At 47.1% G+C, this 16,245-nt stretch overlaps 1 protein-coding gene across 1 annotated transcript; it reads left to right on the top strand.

Annotated features, from left to right (window-relative positions):
• Window positions 1–2,362: 2,362 nt before the first annotated feature.
• LOC119961291 (fibrinogen-like protein 1-like protein) lies at window positions 2,363–15,799 on the top strand. The gene is given in 6 exon segments (XM_038788707.1): window positions 2,363–2,440; window positions 11,997–12,076; window positions 14,440–14,735; window positions 14,737–14,851; window positions 14,854–14,883; window positions 14,886–15,799. Coding segments are annotated over 5 exon segments (681 nt in total). The 5' UTR covers window positions 2,363–2,440; window positions 11,997–12,000; the 3' UTR covers window positions 15,050–15,799.
• Window positions 15,800–16,245: the final 446 nt, after the last annotated feature.

Below are 16,245 nucleotides of genomic sequence, written 5' to 3'. Positions count from 1 at the left end.
ATCATACTCATTGTGTTAAGACTTTTTCAAATTATGTTCTTTCTTCACGACTAAATCCGCGCCACATGGGGAACATGTTTCACAGTCATTTAAAGGTGGCCTGCACGTATTGAGTTTGTCCCTTTGAATCTAAGCTGAGCACTTTTTTTATTGAAATCTGTGGCGCAAGTCAAAGAAGCAGGAGACTGTAGCTTGGAAGGAGGGGCAAAAGGAGCAAGGACGTTTTGGGGGTGAGGGGTTGGTGGTGAGGGGTATTAATTGGCGCTGAAGGTCTTTGAGGAAGCAGTGAGAGTTGGGTCAGGGAGGAGGGCAAGAGGGCCTCAGTTGGCCAAAGATCTTGAATGGAAAGTGACAATTGGCTGAACAGCTTCCAGTCTTTTCTGTAAATTAGCTCCAGGCCTGTGGGTATTTCAACAATGAATTTTTAAAAATTACACTTAGAATACCCAATTATTTTTTTTTCCAATTAAGCGGCAAGTTAGCATGACCAATCCATGTACCCTGCCCATCTTTGGGTTGTGGAGGTGAGATCCACGCAAACGCGGGGAGAATGTACCAACTCCACACGGACAGTGATCTGGGACCGGGTTCAAGCCCGGGTCCTCAGTGCCGTGAGGAAGCAGTGCTAACCACTGCACCACTGTGCTGCCCATGTATTTCAGTAATGAATAAGGAGAAGAATATTGGTGTGACAATGCAGGCAAATTTGAGGAGAATACTCCAGCAGCCTTCATGGTTGACAGAGTCAAAGGCATTCACGCATTCGAGAAAGGTCATGTATAGCAGTTGGCGCTGTTCCTTCAATTTTGCTGAGGAAATCGGACAAAGTGTTATCCACCAAAACACCATGCAGACTCTTAACAAGGCCAGCATTTAATGTTCCTTATTCTGGCTTCAACTCCTTTGCCCATTAAGATGGTAAACTGAGCATCTCAGCTTTGTAACCCCATTTTAGTAATATTTGCCTCTATTTGGTGATACTGGCCTCCCGACAGATGTTTAAAATGGAAGTATGAGTGAAAAGGACCCTTGACTTATCACCAGTTTATTTATTTATTTATTTATTTTTATAAATAACTTTAGAGTACCCAATTATTCCTTTTTTCCAATTTAGCGAGGCCAATCCATCTAACCTGCACATCTTTTGGGTTGTGGGGGTGAAACCCGCGCAGGCACAGGGAGAACGTGCAAACTCCACACGGACAGTGACCCAGGGCCGGGATTCAAACCCGGGTCCTCAGCGCCGCAGCCCCAGTGCTAACCACTGCGCCACCGTGCTGCCCATCACCAGTTTATTCAAGGTATGTTATTGCAGACAGACAGCATTTCAAAGCTTGGTTTATTTTTACTCTAATGTGGAAAAATGAGCTCTGATTTGAACCAAATTCATATCCACTATTCCCACAATCCTCAAGTTTCTCCCATGAACCCATTCTATAGCAGGGCAACATTTCCATCGCTCGTTACATCCTGGGACTTCATGGACCAAGAGGGTTGAGTGCTGAAGAAGAGGTTTTCCTGGGATAATTGTTCAAATAGGTTTTATGACCACAATCCTACAGCCAGAGATTTCTATTATTTTTATGAATGAGAAATGAACATTGGAAAATGGAAGACTAGGTTCAGACTCTTTAGGACGAGGAGAGGAGTCAGTGGAAAACAAACAGACTTTTCAAGATCAGATGAGCTCCACACTGACAAGGCTTACCCAACACCAGAGTCAGTCATGACTGCAACACTTCAAGGCAGAAATGATGATTGACCAGACAATGTAACTCAGCAAACTCATGGAAAATGATAAGTAGATCTATCACTGAGGGTGGGAATATTTCTCACTGGTTCCAGAAAATTCTGTGAACCAGTCAAGATGGATCATCAAGAAGAGGTTTCCCAATTTTCTGTGTTAATAACCCACACAGTTTTATCTAAACTACAGAAGTTTCACGCACAATTCGGGCCCTGAAGACTTGGCTATTGCTAAGCTCTGTGGACTTATATGAGCTCCATAAAGGGAGAGAGAGTACAGTATATAATGGGTAAACAGAGATTCTATAAAATTGGTCGTCAGATGTGGAGACACACTAAATTGCCCCTTAATTTGGGAAAAATGAATTGATACTCTAAATTTATTTTAAAAAAGAAATCTCACCTCCAATTTAGTCTTCATGCACTTTTACTATCTACAATCAGGAAAGCAGCATCTCGTCTTTTCTCCCATTTTACTTCCTCCTAGTAACTTCTCCCCAGTTTACACGTATGAAAATTTAATAAAATATTTACAATAAAATCATGTTCTTGGGAAGCCTGTTTGACAGGTGTTTGAAAGAATGTCAACGCCTCTATTAAACGTCACAAGCATATCACTATAACATACATCACCCAACGTCTTAAAGTATGGTGCACCTTCCAAACTCTGTGTGACTGGAAACCTGTTCACAGTGTAAGTAACTCTGTATATCTGTCACCTTGCTTGTTGTTCTGAGCTGTTAATTCACGATCTTCTGTATAGTAACAAGTCTGAAGGTAGTGGAGCAGGGTCAGACCCTGCATTACATTTCCAGTCTGCAGGGTAGCTAATTGCAAACCATGTTAAAGATTAAGGATTTGCAGAAATGTTCTCAGGCACTGTGTGGGTGATCCACACACTTTGTGCCGGTATCACATGAATTGCTTTGTGCTTGTTGGTGTGAATACATTTATTTTCTTTAGATAGAACATTATAGGTTTATACTTTGACAGTAATAGTCATCTCATTATTATATAGAAAGTAATATTACTGAGTTATTATAATGAATTAATATATGATATATGGTTATGAGATACTTAATTATTGGAAAGCATATGCTAAAGACATCTTTAATCTGTAGAAAAACAAAAATAACTTGCATTTATATGGTGCCTTTGACATATTACTATATCCTTAACAGAACAGGTGCTTCATAGGAATATTATCAAACAAAATCTGACACCTTTGTCACCCTACCACACATAAAGGTCTGAGGAGGGTCTAAAACTTAGTCAAAGAGTTACGTTTTGAAAAGTATCTTAAAGGAGGAAAGGGAACGCAAGACAAAGTTTTAAAGCTTAGGCATAAATTTGCATGGTGAGGAATATTGAATTTCAGAAGCGCAAATCAGCTAACAATTCACCCCCGGCGGCACAGTGGTTAGCACTGCTGCCTCACAGCGCCAGGTTCAATTCCCATCTCGAGTTTGCACTTTCTCCCCATGTTCACGTGGGTTTCCTCCCACAATCCAAAGATGTGCAGGTTAGGTGGATTGTCCATGAAAAATTGTCCCTTATTTGGCTGGCGGTCAGCAGCACCGCCCAGAGCTGCGGACTGGCTGTCCGACCTCTCGGAATCTCTCCAAATGGAGAAAATCAAATTTGCCATCCGAGGGTCGGACGACGGCTTCCACAGAACGTGGGAGCCATTCATGCAACTGTTCCGGGACCTATTTGTGGCCAATGTACAAGAGGAAGAATAGTCGGGGGAAGGTAGCGGGAGGGGGGGGGGGGGCTACAGGTTCGTTACGGGGGTTCGATGGCTAGCTAAGGCCCAAAACCAAACTAAATAAACATGTTGAGGGGGGGGGGGGGGGGGCGCAGTTACTACTACGAAGATGCTTACCTGTAAATATGTATGTTAATTTTTGCGTGTTTGTTTTTTTTCTTTTTTTCTTTCTCCTAACAATTTGTAATTTGTTCAATATAAAATATGAAAACTGAATAAAAACATTTATAAAAAAAAAAAAAAAAAATTGTCCCTTAGTGTCCAAAAGGATGGGTGGGGTTGCTGGGTTGCTGCGACAGGTGAAGACTTGGGCTTAAGTAGGGTGCTCTTTCCAGGTGCCGATGTGGACCCAATGGGCCGAATGGCCTTCTTCTGCACTGTAGGGATTACTATGAAAGTCTCCCAAATGGAGAATCTCGGCCAGAGTCTCAACAGACAGTGTGCCACTGATAAGTCACTTAACATTACAAGAGCAATTTTGTGCAGCAAGGCATTCAGCAGCTCTGCACTGGCAGTGGAACCTCACGTAAAAAGAAAGTGCATACAATGAAGGGAGCTAATAAAAGTACCAATGTTTCATGGGTACAAAAATGAGTCGGGGTGTGTATGACTTTCTAGCAGTTGTTTGCTGGACTCACTGACCGTTATTTTAAATGGCGACATGGGCACAAAATCCCGTGAGAGGTCAAAAGCGAGATTCTCGCCAGCGGGATCTCACAGTGCGATTTTTTTTCATTATTCGTTCATGGGATGTGGGTGTCGCTGACCAGGCCACCATTCGTTGCCCATCTCTGAGGGCATTTAAGAGTCAACCACATTGCTGTGTGTCTGGAGTCACATGTAGGCCAGATCAGGTAAGGATGACAGATTTCCATCCCTAAAGGACAATAGTGAACCAGATAGGTTTTTACAACAATTGACAATGGTTTCATGGTCGTCATTTGACTTTTAATTCCAGATTTTTATTGAATTCGAATTCCACCATCTCCCTGGTGGGATTCAAACTCGTGTCCCCAGAGCATCACCCTGGGTGTCTGGATTACCAGTCCAGTGACAATAGCACTATGCCACTGCCTCCCCAGTCATTGACTTAACGAGGTTCCTGCCAAGGTTCCGGAAGAGGAAGGTTGGAAACCTCATTTAAATACATTGCCATCTCATCAGTACGCTTCTCCGCTGTATTGTCCCCCACATTGAGATTTTACCCCCAGCTGATGTGATGCCAAGTCTTACAACAGGTCTGGAACAACATGAACCATGCAAAGAGATCAGGCCGAGGGCGCAAATGTAAGTACAGCCCCCAAGGGGGAGAGGTTCATGGCCGGGCAGTGGGAGGGTTCCCAAGTATGTGCGGGAGCGGTCCCCATGTATGTGGGGGTTATCCCTGTGGGGGGGAAGGGGTTCCCCATGAGCATGTGGGGAGGGGTCTCCGTGTCCAAGAGGGGGTTCTTTGTTTTTTTTAACCGTAGGTCAGGGCGCCAATCTCTGGAAAGTTGGCATTTCCAGTTCTTCCAGGCAGTTGCCACACCAGCATGACAGGTCATGTCTTCAGGATTTTCTTCATCAAAAGTGCTGGACGATATGGCGAGAAAAGCTGGCTGTGAAGCCAGCATGCTGCACACCGCTTTTCTTGCCTCATCCAGCAATGAGAAGAAAAAACTTAAATTCCACGCACTATCGCACCTTGACGACATTAAGTACAGCAATAAAATTTGTGCTAATCTTGTAAATGCTACTGCAATTCTGTTCAACAGGCTGTTGGAGCTTTTCTTTCACCGTAATAGTTGCATTCCTTACTGATTTCAAGACAACAGGTGCTTCTTATTGGTGAACACCTACACATGCCTATCAAAGAATAAGCTTGATGTTAGATCATGCAGCAGTGCTTTCGGGAATTCTCAGTTTCAATTTCTGGGAATAAGCTGCTGACTAATATTCATGATAAAACACCATCTCTCACAGCTACCTCAACTAAACTTCCTCGTACCTCGTGACTCAAGCCGGGAATCAAACCTGGGACCCTGGTGCTGTGAAGAAACAGTGCTATCCATTGTGCTACTGTGCCACCCATAAAGGGCCCCCTGTTCAGTTTCCCCGTCACATCAGTTCTGGTGATGCTACCTTCCATAATAGCAGAACCCTGAGTCCTCATTTTACCCTCTATCAACTCCATGTTCAATGGATCATCCTCTGCCATTTAATAATAATAATCTTTATTATTGTCACAAATAGGCTTACATTTACATGACAATGAAGTTACTATGGCTCTGTTAATGGCACCTCTGCCATTCTCGCCGGCTCGGTACTCTACAAGCCCAGTGGTAGTGGCAGCCCTGAGAGTGTGGTGGCAATGGAGGCAGCACATGAGACTGGAGGGGACGTCGGTGTGGTCACCGCTCTGTGACAATCACCGGTTTGCTCCGCGGGGGCTGGACAGGGGCTTTAGGTGGTGGCAGCCGCCAGGGATTGAGAGATTTGGGGATCTCTTCATTGAGGAGGGTTTCCCGAGCCTGAGGAGGAGTTTGAGTTGCCGGGTAGGAACGGATTTCGATACCTGCAGGTACGGGACTTTGTTCGGAGGCAGGTTCCAAGCTTCCCTCGCCTCCCTCTAACGGGGCTAAAGAATAAGGTGATGTGCAAAACAGGAGTTGGGGAGAGGAGGGTCTCGGAAAAATATAAGGAATTGATGGAGTGCGAAGGGGTCCCAATCGGGGAGGTAAAGAGGAAGTGGGAGGAAGAGTTGGGAGAGGAGCTGGAAGCCGGGTTATGGGAGAAGGCCCTGAGGAGAGTCAACACATCCTCGTTGTGTGCCAGGCTTAGCCAGATTCAGTTCAGGGCTCATGTGACTGTGGCCCGGATGACTAGATTTCTTGAGGAGGAGGAGGACAGATGTGGCGGTGCGGGGGAAGTCCAGCGAATCATGTACATATGTTTTGGGCGTGTCCGAAGCTGAGGAGATTTTGGCAGTGATTCTCCGGTGTCATGTCAGAGGTTCTGTAAGGGAGGGTGTCTCCGAGTCCAGAGGTGGCAATATTTGGAGTGTCGGAAGATTCGGGAGGCCAGAGGGGGAGAAAGGCCGACGTTTTGGCCTTTCCTTCCTGGTGGCCCGGAGACGGATTTTGCGGGGATGGAGGGACACGGAGCCTCCAAAGTCGGGAGTGTGGGTCAGTGACGTGGCAGGGTTTCTCAGGCTAGAGAAGATTAAGTTCGCCTTAAGGGGTTCAATGCAGGGTCTCACTCGGAGGCGGCAGCCATTCATCGACTTCTTTAAGGAAAACTGAACCTCAGCAGGGGGTGGTGAAATGGCGGGGGGGGGGGGGGGGGAGGGGGGAGGAAAAGGGAGGCATGGAAGTGGAGAATAAGGGCATGGAATCTAATATATGGGTATCTCGGAGTTAGGGCGGGAGAAAGTTGGGTACGTTATTGTGGAGTTTTTGCGTGTGTCGGACTGCTCAGTTGTTTAGAATGTTAAAATGTTAAAATTATAAATGCCTCAATAAAATGTTTTCGGAAAAAAAAATGAAGTTACTGTGAAAATCCCTCAGTCGCCACATTACGGCGCCTGTTCGGGTACACAGAGGGAGAATTCAGAATGTCCAATTCACCTAACAAGCACGGTTTTCGGGACTTTTGTGATTAAACCGGCACACCCGGAGGAAACCCATGCAGACACGAGGAGAACGTGCAGACTCCGCACAGTGACCCAAGCGGGAAGCGAACTTGGGATCCTGGCGCTGTGAAACAACAGTGCTAACCACTGCCATTACTTTCAATATGATACCACCAGTTCCGAAGAATCTAGTCCAATAAACTCAGAGCGTTAACTCTGTTTCTTTCTTCACAGATGCTGCCGGACCTGCTGAGTTTATCCTGCACTTTCTGGGGTTTTTTCAATTTTTGAAGCACTGCGGTATGACCGGGCAGCAAGCTTGTTGTTTGATGATGTGTAGACTAGAATTTTACATTGCTCAGGCAACCTGGAAGTGCGTGAAATTGTCACAATGTTGGATGCGCTTCCCGATCTCATCGCGCACTCGAGCAATATTTCGGTTGGTGAGTGCATGCAAGATTCAGTAGCGCAACCACCAACAATCAACAGGCGACTTAGCCCAGAAGGGGCAAATTGAATGGGTGGCACGGTGGCCCAGTGGTTAGCACTGCTGCCTTGGGCGCTGAGGACCCAGGTTCAATACCAGCCCTGGGTCACTGTCCACGTGGAGTTTCCACATTCTCCCCATGTCTGCTTGGTTTCGCCCCCACAGCCCAAAGATGTGCAGTTTAGGTGGATTGGCCACGCTAAATTGCTCCTTAATTGGGAAAAAAAATAATTGGGTACTCTAAATTTATTTTTTAAAGTGGGGGGGGGGGGGCGCAAATTGACTGCAATTTTAAGTGGCCCGTCTCGGTGGGCTGGCTGATTAGCCGGCCAGCCTTTGCGTTTCAGCTGAAAACCGCCATCCGGGGCAGGATGAAGTGTCCAGGCTGAAATAAAATTTCGAAAGGTGGCTGCCGATGACTGTGCTGCTGAGAGACTGGTGGCATAGTTTTAACATTGATATTCATTTTTTCACAGTTCAGCAGCTCCTCGACACAGCTCCGCAGTGACTGTCCCCCTGAGACAGCACAATAGAGGTGCCAGCCAGCCCAAACTCCCGTTTCCCTTGGTGCCTGTCCTCCTCCCACCCTCCACAGCACCGGCTTTGACCGAATATGTCTCACACCAGATCGCCGCCAATTGGCCCGTCAGCGTGCACGGAATTGCGGGCCCGGGGCCTCTTCTGCGCCCTGGGAATGGGCGCGTCCGACGGGCAAAAGATTCAGGCCATGAAGGTTGTTGTGTGATGAGGTGCCAGACAGTACTCTTGATTTTCCGATACACAGATTCCAATACTGTCAATGTGAATTCAACTAAGTAATTATTCCTATAAAAATGGGGTTGAGAAAAATAGTTGGTGAGGTCCACGGCTACAAAGAATGTATGGGGTCGTGGTGGGAAAGGTTGGGTTGGGGTGGGAGGCGAAATGTTTCTCCAGAAGTGTTCACGGTTCACCCCTAAAACATAGTTATTTTTACTGGCTGAGGGAGACTCGGAACCACGCAGAATTCAAAGAAGCCCGATTCAATCGTCAGGCAAAATATTTGTTGAAACATATGGGGCGCGATTCTCCCAAACAGGGAGAAATCATAAGGCTGGCGTCAAAAACGGGCGGGTTTGACGCCAGCCTCCCCCCTCCCGACCGGGAACCGATTCTGGTCCCCAGTCGGGGCTAGCATGCCGCGGCCGTGAACTCCGGTATCGCGGGCTTAACGAATTTTGTTAAGCCCACTTGCCAGAGTTTGCGACGGCTGACGCGTCACATGACGTCAGCCGCGCATGCGCGGATTGGAAGACTCCAACCCGCGCATGCGCGTATGACGTCATCAGTGCATTTGCGCAAAACCCGCGCATGCGCGGGCCGGGATGCCCCTCAGCCGCCCCGCGAATTGATACAGCGGGGCGGCGGAAGGACAAAGAGTGCGCGGGAATCGGACCCGCTGCCCGCGATCGGTGGGCACCGATCGCGGGCCCATGGCACCCTTGGCACGGCCGTGGTACTGCCGTGCCAATCGGTGCCATGGTTGCCAAGATCCGAACTTTACGGCCGTTTTTACGAACGGCCAGACCAGGTGTGTTTGCCGTTCGTAAAAACGGCCGTAAAGGGCTTGGAATTCGGCCCATCGGCCAGCTGAGAATCGCTGCTCGCCGTAAAAAAAACGGCGGCAGCGATTCGTGTCGGGAGTCGGGCGTGGGGGGGGGGGGAGAATAGGGGGAGGGCGGCAGACTAGCGTGGCCGTAAAAAGTTACGACCCCCGTTATTCTCCGCACCGTCGTGAGTGCGGAGAATTGCGCCCAGGGAGTTTGCACCACTTTGTTAAATGTCATCACCATACAACAAACAAATATTAAATTCAATATTACACAGTCAGACACAACTCGAGTACAGAGAAATTATCTGATGAGCAATTGTTTTACATTAATCTCCTTGCGTCCAAATTGTTCAGCAGAGGGGGATGGTGGGGCGGTGACACAGACCCTTGCTCATGCATCTTCCACCATTGAACATTTTCAGCAGTAGGAGAAAGCTGGAAAGTTGATGAGTTGAAAGACATTTGAGCACATTGTGGGACTGGGAATTATTGAGACAATGGTCCATTAATAATGCCGTAACCATGGCAGAAGAATGTTTCTGCTGAATGTTTGCAAATGATGCAAAGATATAATCATGTTTATTATTGTCACAAGTAGTCTTGCATTAACACTGCAATGAAGTTACTGTGAAAATCCCCTCGTTGCCACATTCCGGCGCCTGTTCGGGTACACGGAGGGAGAATCCAGAATGTCCAAATACCTAACAAGCACGTCTTTCGGGACTTGTGGGGGGGAAACGGGAGCACCGGGAGGAAACCCACGCAGGCAGGGGTGGAACGTGCAGACAGTGACCCAAGCCGGGAATCGAACCTGGTACCCTGGTGCTTTGAAGCAACAGTGCAAACCACTGTGCTACCGTCCCTCCCATATGTAGAGATAAGTAGAGTGACAGGTTCTGTTGAGGAAGCAAGGAGGCTGTTGAAGGACCTGGACAGGCTAGGAGAGTGGGCAAATAAGTGACAGATGGAATACAATGTGGAAAAGTGTTAGGTTATGCACTTTGATAGGAGAATAGAGGCACAGACTATGTTCTAAATGGGAAAAGGCTTCAGAAATCAGAAGCACAAAGGGACTTAGGAGGCCCAGTTCAGGATTCTCTTGAGGTCAACATGCATGTTCAGTTGGCAGTTAGGAAGGCAAATGCAATATTACTATTCAGACCGAGAGGGCTAAAATACAAGAGCAGAGATGTCCTGTTGAGGCCTATAAGGCTCAATTCGGACCCCATTTGAACAGTTTGGGCCTCGTATCTAAGGAAGGATGTGCTGGTCTTGGAGAGGGTCCAGAGGAGGTCCACAAGAATGATCACCGGAATGAAGGATTTGTCATATGAGGAGGGGTTGAGGACTCTGGGTCTGTACTCAATGGATGAGGGGGAATGTCAGTGAAACTTACAGAATACTGAGAGGCCTAGATAGGGTGAATGTGGAGAGGATGTTTCCACTATTAGGAGAAAGTAGAACCCAAGGGCACAGCCTCAGACTGAAGGGACAATCGTTAATAACAGAGATTAGGAGGAATTTCTTCAGCCAGAGGGTGGTGAATCTGTGGAACTCATTGCTGCTGAAGGCTGTGGAGGCCAAATTACTGAGTGCTTTTAAGATAGAGATAGGTAAGTTCTTGATTAATAAGGGGGTCAGGCATTATGGGGAGAAAATAGGAGAATGGGGATGAGAAACTTATCTGCCATGATTGAATGTTGGAGCAGACTCGATGTGCCAAATGGCCTAATTCTGCTCCTGTGCCTTATGGTCTTATGGGTCAGAGGAAGGCTTCCGGGCATCACTGTAGCACAGTGGGTAGCACTGTTGCTTCACAGCTCCAAGGTCCCAGGTTCGATTCCCGGCTTGGGTCACTATCTGTGCGGAATCTACACGTTCTCCCTGTGTTTGCGTGGGCTTCCTCCGGGTGCTCCGGTTTCCTTCCGAATGACGTGCTGTTAGGTAATTTGGAGATTCTGAATTCTCCCTCTGTGTACCCGAACAGGCGCCGGAATGTGGTGATTAGGGGCTTTTCACAGTAACTTCATTGCAGTGTTAATGTAAGCCTACTTGTGACAATAAAGATTATTATTATTATTATTATTAATTTGCACTTAAACGGTGGATGTCCATGCCCAGTAGTATACTGCTTAAAAAGCCAAAGACTGGCAGACTGTGGGGGAGGGTTGCAAGGTCTCCTCAGAAATATTATTTTGCAGCAAGCCCAAAATCCCCCCACATAGTGAACTCTAAACCCACCACTCATTGCCAAGGTTGCCTGAAGTTTTCATGCTACTCCTCGTGTTCTCTTAGCAGCCAAGGATGTGGGTAGACCAACCCCAAACCCCAGCATCAAAGGCCTTGTCCTAGACAACTACGATACTGCTACCACAGTGCCAGTGAAACTCTGTGACAAGTTTGAAACTCATGTAACCCAAGATACATTTGGGCTTATCTGCCACACTTCTGCTGGAATATGGTGAGAGTGAGCCGGGAAAACCTTTTGATTCTCAGCCTTTGAGCATGTTTATTATTATTGTTATATTAATCTTTCTGGGACATGTACAAGATTTCAGATTGCAGAGAGAACAATGCTGTGACAGACAGCTTTGCTGGAGATGAACAATCATTAGGAAAATTGGAAGCAATCACAGTGAGCTCAACAAGTAACTTAGAGATGGAGAGTATATATTGATGATGCTATTTATGTACTTCATTTACTGTCACAGGTGGATTTTAACTCACTTTCTGTTTGAGTCTTTGAAAAAGTGACGTTGACCACGGTCTCATGAATGATCTATTTTTTTCCCAGGAGAATGGGGAAAATGGAGCAAAGAACCCTCTTTCAGATTGGTTTCTTCCTCGTATTTGCAGTGGCAACAATTTCAGCAGGTAGGAATCAACATCACAACCTCTCACTCATATCCTGAAATCCCCTACTGAGAATGATGTTCACATTACTGCTAATATAGTTCTAGTCCCAGATCACAAAAACAAATACATAAGCTGAACTGGATGGAGAGAGGAACAACAAGCCCGCGTCCAATGAAAAAGATTGCATGATGGGAAAGAGGTTTAGCCCTCTACAGTCCAACGATCAGATAGCAAAGGGAAAAACTCATTGAGGTATAAAAAAAATTAAACGTTACATGTAGGCTAAGCATTATGACATCAGTGAATCAGTACTTAAGGTAAAAGAGAACATATTTAAATGAGTAGGCAACAGTTTTAAAACAGTTATTACAATGAACTTCATTACAGAAAGACAGGTAAACAAATGGAACTGCTTCCCAGGCAAACTAGGACAGGTAAATATATCAGAGACTGTAATGAGTGAGTTTGGGTACCAGATGACATATTTCAATAAGCTTAAAGGCGTTTTTCATCCTTGATTTTTCTTATGAAAAGATGAATAGTTAAGATTCTTTTATTTTGTATTCATTTAAGAGACATTGGACGCAATTTTCCAGAAAGATTTCCAAGTGCTGTAGCGAGCGGGAATTGCTGCGAGTTTCCCAGTGCTCAGCCCAGCGAGACTTGCAACGCTATTCAACGTTAATTGGTCCACATAATGAGGCCTCACAGGCTTCTTGCCCTAAATGCTGGCTCGCCAGCTGATTCGCCAGGACCCGCGCTTGCCAGCTCCTCGCTAACATGGTCGGGCATCACTTAAACTGCATTTGCTCAGCGCAGCCCAGCCCCAGGATTCAGGGATAATGACCTGGGGAGGCTCCTGGACGCCGTGGAGGCCAGGAGGGATGTCCTGTTCCCCCAGGGATCCAGGAGGGTGATTCAAAGGGCGCTATGGGCACCGATCGGAGGAAGGGGGCGCTGGGTGCCAACCCGGGCCCGTTCTATGGAGTGGTGACAGTGGCTAGCAGCTCCCCTGAGTTCCACCCCTCTGATGAGGTCGCTTCTTGCAGGCAGCACGCGAGACAATGCCGTCCACATGTGAGCGGGCCCGTCCAGCCCCAGAGCCCCCAGACGACACCCACCAGGGACATCGAGGGCCATGGGATGAGGTAGCAGCTGGCTGCCTCCACCTCAGAGTGTGTACCAAGACGTAGAGGTAGAGCTAGGAGGGCCAGGCACCTTGAGGATCACTGAGGGCACCGGGGTATGGGGTGGGGAGGGGGTGAGGTTGGGGGCTGGGGGGTTGGCACTATCTTGGAATGGGGTATTGTACAGCATATTAAATAACTTTTTTGCACAACCATTATGATGCCTCCTTCACTTTCTTCCGCAATGCGGGCTGAGCCCCGGACACTTTACCCACCTCTCTAGGCAACCCCCCCCCTCCCCGTGGCACCCACATACACTCTGGCCGTGGTCCCATCCCCGGATCTGTGTCCCATCCCCTGGGTGTTCGGATGTTGCGGCATTGTCTCATGCAGTGTTCAGGCATCAAGGTGCGATTGGGATGCTAGGCATGACTCCCACATGCTACAAGGCCCGTCCACCACGGAAATCCACTTGGCATGTGTGAAGTGCTCACCTAACAACGATTGCCAAATCCCTATCAGAAATAGCCTTCAGCCACTAGGCCTGAGGCCTTGGCAGTCAATGGGAGTTATGGGCGGTTGTGGGGCAGACGGGCAGACACAACGGTCGCCCCGGAACGGGTGCACACGATCCAGTGGTTGGCATGGTGGTGCAGCGGCGGTCCCCCCCCCCCCCCACCCGCACCTCCCATGATGGCTTACCCCTGCGGAGGTGTCCCACCCCCAGGCGAGGGTCCCCCCCATCCCCCCACCAAGCACAGGGTCAGGAAGCCCAGCATCCCCAGGCTCTTTGCCTATGAGCAAAGATGGCTTCTCACCTCGGATCCTCACAGAAGCCCTTCTGCCAGGTTCACGTTATTCAAAAGGAGAACTAATCGGCGCCAGCATGAGCACTTGCTGGAGATGCCGCTAAATGACGGGAGGCTGTTGGATAAGGGGTGGCTCTCGTTAATCGTATGGAAATAGGGTTTAACCTGCTGATACTTGTTTATCACCACGCTATGGCGAGATTCCGAATTCGCCAATTGGAGCAGCCCGGTTGCATCACAAACTGTTTGGCGTCTGCCACGGTTCCCGCTTGCGGCCTCTCTCGCTATTCACTGGCCTTGTTACACTTGAGTGCAAGTATAAAAAGGCCGGAAGATCGTGGCCAATGCTATTACCTGAAAGTGCTCGGAAACCCAGCTTCTCTGTGTCTATGCAAGATTATAGTGAATGGATTAAAATTGATGCCATGATTTTGTTTGCCTTCAGTGCCACGTGACTGCACAGCAATTAAACGAAGTAACAGAAGGGCTACTTCAGGGATTTACGTCATTCAGCCTCAAAGATCCCCTCCACTTGTGGTCAACTGTGTCATGAGAGGCAATTCTGGCTGGACAGTGATTCAACGTAGCACCAGATGCAGCAAGATCACCTGGAAAGAAAGTTGGACCACATATAAATACGGTTTTGGTGATGTGTTGAGTGATTTCTGGCTGGGCAATGAGTACATCTACCTTCTAACCAAACAGAATAGGTACAAACTGAGAATAGAGTTTCGAGACACCAAAAAGGGGTGTTAAATATGCCGAGTATTCCTCATTTTACATAGAATCTGAGAGAGGGAAGTACAGAATCAGGCTTGGCTCATTTTCTGGGAATGTTGTTGACCAACTGACCGGCTTATTAGAAATTCACTGATTGATAACCAGCCTTTTTCACAAAGGACAAAGATAATGATAGCCTCCGAGGTTCTTGTGCTGCTAGTCATGGTGGATGGTGGTTTGATGCTTGTGGTAGTGCGTACCTGAATAGAAAGTACCCATACTGGTCTGGAATTAACATCAAGAAAGTCACCATGATGATTCAACCAACCTGTTAATTGGGGCTTCAAGCAAAGGTATTGGCTTGTTGGTCATTCCTATTTATTCAGTGGCCATGAACATCACATCACACAGAAGAAATTTAATTATTTCCATTATTCCAAAATGCCAGTAGTGAGCAGTATCCACTTCATTCTTAGCTCCAAGTGTATGGCTCGGTAATTAATCCCACAAGGGTTCTACTTTTAGATATCCTCTTCCCCCTATCCATTTGCCTCATTATTCACTGCTCACCTAGTCCCAGATGCATTTACTACCCCCATACATGCTATCTCACCTAGATACCATTACTTCTCAGCATCACAATATTCCTCATTTCTCCCACCCATATATTGGTTCTCTGGACCCTGACTAACCTTTGCAGAATGAAATTAATCAGTTTCCCTGAGAGCGTACAATTAGTTCAGGGTGCTAAAGATTTACTTAATTCTGGGACAATCTCGATATTTTTCACACCTCAATCACTGTTTGCAAAATTCTAATGCAGGACAATATACAGCTGAAGTACATGTGAACTTGTTTGCAGTCTGTAAAATAACGTACCACAATGTGTAACTGTGTTGGGAGAGTTCACTGACTGGCATTTGGGGTTGTTTCTACCGGGGCTAGCATGGAATTCTAATCCAGAGAGAATTCCGTATATCTGCTTCTGCTGTTTACAAACCTGTTGTATTTTAATAATCAGTGCATGTTTGATGACTGTGATCTTGTTCAATAAATTCACAATTGCAATTGTATGCTTAAAACTCTGAATATTTCCTGCCTGGTTTTGCCATGAAACAACTCAAGTGTTATCAACAGATCTTGCATTTAAGCAATCCCATTCATAACTGATATTATCAGAGTTGGTGTGTCACTCCTGAGCTCAAATAATTCTCTCACCAAAACACTTCTTGCCTTAGTCAGATAGTGGGCAGCATTCACCAGTTTGAGACTAAGTGCAGTGCCGGGCAGCTCCAGCAGCACGTATCCACCGGCCAGAATGGCGGTATTGATGCGACCATCAATTCACACGAGACAGAGAGTTGAAGTGAACAGTGGCTTTAATCAACTAGAACTGTGCCTGCCTGTGACTGCTCTGCACTGAGAGCTGCCTACGGGGCAGCTGCTCTATATACCTCCCCTCAAGGGGCGGAGCCCATAAGGGTACCAACATGATACAAGCACTGTAATACAGTACAATGGTCCATAGGTG

This window comes from Scyliorhinus canicula, unplaced genomic scaffold (assembly GCF_902713615.1).
Source record: "Scyliorhinus canicula unplaced genomic scaffold, sScyCan1.1, whole genome shotgun sequence".
Classification (NCBI taxonomy): domain Eukaryota; kingdom Metazoa; phylum Chordata; class Chondrichthyes; order Carcharhiniformes; family Scyliorhinidae; genus Scyliorhinus; species Scyliorhinus canicula.
Note: the sequence above shows the minus strand (reverse complement) of the source record. Positions and strands in the feature narration are given on the sequence as shown.